This window comes from Notolabrus celidotus, chromosome 18, assembly GCF_009762535.1.
Source record: "Notolabrus celidotus isolate fNotCel1 chromosome 18, fNotCel1.pri, whole genome shotgun sequence".
Lineage (NCBI taxonomy): Eukaryota > Metazoa > Chordata > Actinopteri > Labriformes > Labridae > Notolabrus > Notolabrus celidotus.
Genome location: NC_048289.1, coordinates 7517769 through 7526034, shown reverse-complemented (window position 1 = coordinate 7526034; position 8266 = coordinate 7517769). Strand labels below are relative to the sequence as shown.

The 8266-nt window shown below is 38.7% G+C and overlaps 1 protein-coding gene across 1 annotated transcript; it reads left to right on the top strand.

Moving 5' to 3' along the window:
- Positions 1–591: 591 nt before the first annotated feature.
- LOC117830612 (zinc finger protein 182-like) lies at positions 592–5413 on the top strand. Its single transcript, XM_034708827.1, has 3 exons — positions 592–777; positions 2099–2492; positions 2730–5413. The coding sequence occupies exons 2-3, from the start codon at positions 2270–2272 to the stop codon at positions 3860–3862; spliced, it is 1356 nt and encodes a 451-aa protein (XP_034564718.1). The 5' UTR covers positions 592–777; positions 2099–2269; the 3' UTR covers positions 3863–5413.
- Positions 5414–8266: the final 2853 nt, after the last annotated feature.

The following is an 8266-nucleotide window of genomic DNA, read 5'->3' as shown; positions in this document are numbered from 1 at the left end:
CCCAAAGAATGTTATTAAAACATCCTTTGAATGTTAAAGATAAAACATTCTATCTTTGTTCTAATTAAATATCACCAGAATATTCTTAAATAAAACATTTTATGATTTGAGGCATCAGAAACCTCCTGAAAGCATTCTTTACATGTTGCTTTGAGAGAGTTTCTTTGTTGTTAAGTAATATTATGGGAACATTTTATGGAAAATATTCAGCAATCTTTTTCCTAAATAGCATTATCAAAACATCATCTGATTGTTAAAGACAAAATGTTGTTCTTCCGTTAAAAGTTAACAAATAAGGAACATTATTTAATTGATAACATCCTTGATTTGTTCTTTGAATATTACACTCAGAACCTTGTCTTTAAAAATTATCAGAACTTATAGGAAATGTTAGCCAATGTAGTAGAGGGTGAAACAGAGGGAATAAGAGCAGTCAGGAAGGGTTTATTTCTGAATGGACACAAGACAGGCAGAATTTAAGGGGAAAAGACCGAAAAGACATGATGGTACACACTCCTGTACAGTAGGTGGTGGTGTGCACCTAAAAGCTATTTGCTGTTTGCAATCCGCCATTAAATGTAACGAAGAAGAAGGAGGAGGAGAAGAAGAAGACACCTCTGTTTTTAGCATTAGCCTGTGGGATCTTAACTGGACCCGTAAAGGTTGCCTTTTAAGATTTCAGTGCTTGTGAAACGACCCCGAGTGTTTTTCTGTCACCGTTTAAACAGGGCAGCTATCCTATCTTACATGCGACCTCTGGTCATTCCCAGTCTAAGGGTGAGTCAAGCACTTCATTCTCCTGATATGTTAAACACTAAATATGGAACCAGCTCAGTATTTCTCTGGATCACGTTAGTTTTGCTGTTTATTTTTACTTTATCTCTCATAAGGAACCGACTCTGCATTATAAAGTCTGTTAAAACCTCTAACTTCTGAGGATGCTGAAGTTAGCCTCTGTTTGACAGCTTCAGGGGAGGGTTTGGAAAGCCAGGTCCTGATCCAGAACTATCCTCTAGACTTGTTAGACCTGGACTTGATTAACCCAGAGGAACTTCAGACTTAAAAAAAAACACTGATTTACGCTTGTGAAACCTTTATTTTATTTGTGAAAACGCTGAAAAGGGCGATTTCATAGTTTTGTTTTGTTTTCTGTCTAGCTCTCCTAAGACCAGGTCCTGATCCAGAACTACTAAACATAGACCTGTCAGATCTGGACTCCAGAGGCAACAGATTAGATCCACAGACTTAAAAACACAGATTTGACTTTATATTTATTCAATGTTAACAGATGTATTATTATGATTATGATTATGATTATTATTGTTATCATTATTATTATTGTTATTATTGTTATTATGGTTATTCTTAATATTTGTATTATTATTATTATTATTATTATTATTATTATTATTATTATTATTATTATTATTATTGTTAGTGGTAGTAGTATGTTTTATTTCACCCAAGAGGTCTACATCTCTCCAATTTGTTCCTGGTAGACATCAATAGCCCGTCTCTTTCACTGCAAAACATAGCATCATTATGAATTTTGTCCTTTGAATAACATTTCAAACACTCTCATAGATTGACCACTTGGTTTATTGAGACCACTGTTTTTCTCTCACCTTTCCTCTAACCATGATCTGCCTCTTTCACTGCCTCTGTTGCTGTTTTTTCCTGACTTCGGACAAACAAAGTTGCCTGTGTCAGATTTTCACAGAAAGGGTAAAGGTTTCACAGATCTGAAACTGTGTTTTAAGAGGTCTGTAGACCCTCTTTTATAATCTAATCCTGATCTGAGAAGTCTAGGTATTGTGTTTCTGGATCAGGATCTGGTTCAATGTGGTCCGGAGGTGTAAGCTGTGAATCACCTGTTCTTGTGTTTTCACAAATAGAATTAAGATTTCCCAAAGCGAAAATGTGTTTTGAAGACACTATAGCTTCAAGTCTCAGTCAAGGAAGCAATTAGAAATACAAAAATACTATGATAAGGTATAAAACACTGTAACAAAATACAGCTTATAAGAATATAAGAACTCTGAGGCATCTCTTTATATACCAATAATACACCCTAATATGTCTGTTGATTGTTTTTCAGATCACCAGCTCCCTCTTATGATTCTCGTGACTGAACCAGGAGTCCTCTCTGTCCATATCAATATGATGTCCTCTTAGCAGACATGGTGGGAGAACAGTGGGACCTGAGGACACAGAAAGGCCAGAAGACACTGTTGAGATTTTAGGAGTGATGAGGAGATTCTGAGGGCTCATGTCTTCTTCACGTACTCTGAACCTGAGCCAAGATATGTTGAAGACAGCAAAGATGGAGCTGCTGAGATCTCTCGTCAGTGAGCGTTTGTCTGCAGCGGCTCAGGAGATCTTCAGGATCGTAGAGAAGACGATGATGGAGTATGAGGAAGAAATGTCCTGCTCAAAGTGGGAGGTGGATAGTCAACGCAGACTGATGGATGTCACAAAGTCACGCAGTGAAGGTCAGTTTAGGATCACAGGATTGTTTGTTTTGCTAAAAAATATTATTCCTGTATAAGTGCAACCCTGACAACCTCCAGAAAGACACTGCAGTGGCTTATTTACAGTGTGCCTGAAGGGACAAAATAGTAAGTGATTTACAAAAACAAACAAAAAACTTTTTTTTTTTTTTTGCATTTGTAATTTATAAGTGTGTTTTAGAGTGTGATCATTAAATGTTGCCCTCTCCTCTTCCTCAGATTCCCTCCACATGTGTTCCACAGATGTGAAGCTGCAGGTGGGTCTGCAGCAGCAGCCTGCCAGTTTGGATATCAGTGTGTCTATAGATCCAAGAATCTCCACAGAGCCAACAGAAGACCTTCCTAACATGAACGACATTCAAGCAGACTCCTCTCCTGACAGTGAACGTGATCATCAAAGTGATCAGGAGCTCCTGCTCAGAGATAATGACATTATGTATAAAAGTGACCCGGACACGCCCCCAAATATTCACAAAGTGAAGAAAGAATTTCAATGTCCTGTTTGCCTCTGCAGTTTTTCCTCCAAAAAGATGATGATGAGACACCTCAGGGAGCATTCAGAGGACAAATCTTCATACCAGTGCCAGTTCTACTCCCAACGCTTCCTCCATGAGTCTGAATTCGTCACCCACACAAGGACACACCACAGTGACGATCCTGAGAGGTACCAAGACCAGAGGGACAGTCAGCTTATAGACAAACAGGCTCAAACAGAAGAGGAAACATTTCAGCGCGTCAGTGAACCTGACATTAAAATGTGTCCTCTAAATGTTCCTCCTTTTGATAAAAGTGAGTTTGATCAGGAGTCTCTGCAGCCGCTGTGTCTTTACCAAATCCAGACTGTTGCTGACATCGACAACGACTCCACAGCTACTGATCCCGTCAGTCACATCAAAACTGAACCAAATGAAGCTGATTGTGGAGTATCAGGCTGCACCACGGATAGTTCTCTTCTCTTCTCATCTAATCCAGGTGAACAAAGAGAGACAGAGTCCAATCATTACAAACCAAATAAAGCCCTGCAGATCAGACCGTCAGGAAAACCCTCTGAGCTCCGCCTTCAGTTTGAAACTGGAACAGCAGAGAAACCGTACAAGTGTCCATGTTGCCCCAAATGTTTCTCCCTGACTAAAACGTTATTAAGACACCTGAAGGTCCACGCACAGGACAGACTGTATCCATGCCACATCTGTGGGCGGACCTTCTGTCAGAAGTCAGACCTGGTCAATCACACCAGAGTTCACACGGGAGAGAGACCCTTTCAGTGTCCAGAGTGCCACAAATCCTTCACACAGAAAGGGAACCTGTTAGTTCACATGAGGAAACACTCAGAGTCAGCGCCCAGGGTGTAGCTGTATATTTGATTACAAGTTATTGTCAGAATCTGACATGCAAAGACTCTCAATTTGAAACATTTCAGCATTGTCTCAAACTCCAGCTCCTGAGTTTGAACATCGATTTGAATGAAACAGTTACCAATTGACAAAAAACTCTGAACACAAGTTTCGCTAACATGATCCTCCCAGCTGCTGTCCAGTAATGTTTAACAGCTGATATTTAGGTTTTAATCGTAATGACTTTAAGCACTTCATGTTCTATATCTTTAAAAAATAGCTTAGATTGAAGTTCAGCTACTTGTATGAACTAAAAAAGAGAGCCCTTTTCTTGTACTATTCTTGAATGTGGCACATGCATATTCTTCCGCCTGCAGTGCACTCATTAGCTGTTCAAAAATGTACAAATCAACTTTAATTGTGCACATAATCGTACTGTCAATTTATAACTTAGTTTGCCAAATTTGAAGCAACAAATTCTGAACATGATGCTGCTGACACAGTCGTGTGTAGAGTGAATTATCTCAGCTCAGTCTTCCCCTTCAGCAGCTAACACACTGTGTTTTGATAAGGTAAACATGTAATGCGGACCATGGGTTGTGTTATTATGCAATAAGAAACAGTGAGAGCTAGAAACTTACTCTGAAGACACACTTCCATTCAGCATTCCTGGTTTTCTGATTTAACTTCTGAAAATTGAAGAAAGCGTGTAAAACATAGGTGTTCAGTGAGGCAGGGAACTCTGGATGAATGTACAGTAATGTGAGCCGCTGGTATCCTCTGGTTCAGAAAGGTTCTGAAGTACTGGCGATACCAAGTCCCACTCCTAATAGCAGGTGCTCTCTGGGTTCATGGGCTCACAGTTTACACACCTGCACCACCAGGTAACTTTGGATCTCTCCTGCTTAGCTCAAAAGGTTCTCCCCTCTCTCCTTAAGTCTGTTGCGTCGCCTCTGTAAACTCTGGTTCATAATGGTATCCTCTTGAGTCCACAGTAAACGTCAAGTCATCATCTCTGTCAGAATTACTCAGTTTTTAATTTAGTTATATTTTCGTCACTTTTGAAGCATGCAGACCTGAATAGCTGATCAGTGCACTGCAGGCAGAGGAACACAAATGTTTTGTGTTTGGGGAATAGTGCTAAAGTTAAAAGGGCATTCTGACATCGAATTAAAGTGCTGAAACATTTCAAGTAGAGAACATTTACACTAACATTAGTGTTTGGGTTGAAGTTCTCTGGTTTTGTTCTGTCATTTTGTGTTTTAAAAACACTAAATACCCGGTTGGAGTATTTTATTCAACTCAATAAAAAAGCTACCTTAGTTTCATATCAGCCCCATAATTTGAATTAAACTTGTCATTGTTTCTTATTGTGGATGGTTTCACTTGTTACATTCAGTCCACAGAACTCCACAGCACAGTTCTCGATGTCGGGTCACTATCTTCTATTCTCTGTTTATTTATTTATGAGAAGGTGAAAACATTTTGTATTAGTTTGATAGTTTTGTTGTGCAAAGCTGTGAGGAATGTGTGTTTCTACATTAAATGTGAATTCATCCTCCGTCTCAATTTGATCTTCCAGTGACTGTTTATTGAAGCTGTGACTCAATTGCGCTCTGTGGTTTTTACTCATTGCACAGGTATACCATCATTTCTTAATGAAATCAACTATTTCCCATCACAACGTGACAAATATAATACAAAAGAAAAAACTAGCCATGCAGTGAACTCCACTACAGAGTCGTGTCTGTTTTTAATGCAGTGCTGGGACGTTTTTTGCTTTATTCTTTAAATTAAATATAGACTTTAAATTATTTGCAAGCATCAAAACCTGTTTTCAATCAACATTTTTTTTTTGGCTGCCATAAATAAAAATGGCAGCCGAGCAAGAATCAGAGGGTGGCAGAAAAGAAGTGGTACACATGAGCTGGCCTGAAACTGCCTCCTGTAACTGTGATTGTTTCATATATACACTCGTTATGGCCATGTGTCATATGTCCATTCTCCCTGGCAGAGACAACCTCATGTCTTCATGTGTCTTTAGCTGTTACTCAGTTATCTTGGAACCTCTGGGTTTTGTTCTGCAGGTAGCTTAGATTTGTTTCTACCTTGGAAACTGTGCAAATACAGGAGATGTAAATTTAGAGAGCATACCATCTATGAAGTGTTATTCTTTTTAGTCAAGCATTCACAGTTTATTTTTGCTAAAAGCAAAATCAATCATTATTTATATAGCGCAAAATCCCAACAAACGTTCTCTCAAGACGCTTTTACAAACATAGGAGATCTGTACTCTATGTTATATTTTAACAACATCAAGACAATATAAGGCTCAGTTTTACCCCACCTTAATCCATCCTGAGCATTGCAACTTGCAGTATTTAGCAAGTTACAGTGGCGAAGAAAAACTTCCTTCAACTGGCAGAAACCTCGAGCAGAACTAGACTCATGTGAGACAGACACCTGCCTCGACCGAGTTGGGGGAGCAATGATAGTGATGAGACGAGTAGTAGTAGTCATAGTAGTAGTAGTAGCTGTTGCCACTGGAGTCCAGCACGGCTGTATCAGCTGGAGTCTGGAATGTCCACAACAGCAGGATGTCTACAGTAGCTCAGAGGAACCTACGAGACAATGGAGCTCAGGTACTACAGAAAGGTCTATGGCTCATTTGTGTGCATGTGCAGGCGTTCTTCGTGCCACCCCAGCAAAAGTCAGTGCTCCAGTTTGGCCACCCTAGCCACAAACCTGGACATGCCCCTGCACCACAGGGCTCATTACAGAGGTGGAATATGGTCTCAATTAAAAAAACACTGACAAAAATAATCCTCCGTAAACTGTGGCTTTGTGAAAAATACAAATGATCAGTCAGAAATAGCAAAGCACACAAGTCTTCATGCTAAGTATTCAGGGTCCAGCAGCAGTAAACCATGACATCTCAACCATTCAGGAGTAAAGAAACTTTCTCTGAAAGTCTCTGCTGAAAACATCATAAAACTGGAAACAGCTTGAAGAAGCTGTCAATCATTCCTCAGTACAGCATTGAGTCTTGCTTTTTTTAAATTTTACTTTTTCTTGTTTATCCAAATAATGCTTTTTCATAAGTAAGCATTGATATGAAGTTTGTTTTGGTGTTTTTGTATGACTTTCTGTAAGTCTTATGGGTGTGGTTTAGTCATTTACAGGTTTCTGCAGTACACACAAACATGCTTTTACATTTTCTACTTGCGCCTTGTGTGTTATTCATAATTTTTTCTATGACATAAACAAATAAAATAAATCTAGTGAGCTATATATCACGAATCAGATGAAAAACACATAAAGAAAGCCCTTCTCTAATCAGTGATTCACTAAACATTAAAGTGACCTCTGTTTCTTCAGCTCAAAGTTTACCACAACTCAGAGTTAAAAAGCTCAAAGTCTTCAGTAACCTGCTGCCTGGAGCAGACCTCAGGTCTTAAAATAAACCTTGAAAACCATCTCATAAATATTACATTATTAAATATGGAAACATGCCTGCAGGGAAGGAGAATAAAAGAGTGATCCTGCCCCTCTGATGTATCTTATGCAGACTGGTCAACCCTGATTTTTTAAGAATACAGATTTCAATGTTTTAATTGCCCAGCATGGAGAATATATTTTTTTTGTTTGGGGGTATGGACTTTAAAGAAAAAAAAAGAGGAAAATGGAAAATAATGAAAATGTGCAAGAAGATATTCTTGGCATATTCAAAAGACTGCGGCTGTCTTTGGAAAGGCTGAAGAGAAGCTTTAATGTGATACTCCTTAAGGAAAAAATCTCCTTAAAACATAACTCCAGTAATTAATATGTAAGAGGCTGGATAAGTCTGAGGTTAGAGGAACAAAGAATGATCCCAGCCTGTTTTTTTTTCTTGAATTAGAAGCTTATAGGGGGCACGGTTTTAATTCTTATCTCTACCCAGGAAATAACTCCTCTGCTGTGTTCTTTAAATCGATTCAAGTCTGGGCTGAATGCAGTCAGCCTATATAAGAAATGTTCAACTAAGGCTTTGATAACGCTTTGTTAACCTGATCTAAAAGACACAGAGACAATAATAAATGTTGTATACGGGGATCATTTATGGAGGATCTCTTTCTCTTTACTTCTAACCAGGGAGAGAAAATCCTACAATAAGTACAGCAAACACTTTGACATTTCCACAGAAGAAGAGGGAGCTACAAGTGAAAATAATATCAATAGAGGCTGTATGTATTGCGTTCCTGGGTCAAAGTGAGCTGTCATGCTTTTATTATTACACAATATAGCATTTGATCACAAGGACAGAGACAGAGAGATAAATGTGTTAAATGTTCAGTAAGTCTGATGATCGTTCTTAAAGAACATCTCTTCTTCATCCTCTTTTACAGTAGATAAATAAACACCTGGAAGTTTGGTGGATGTGAG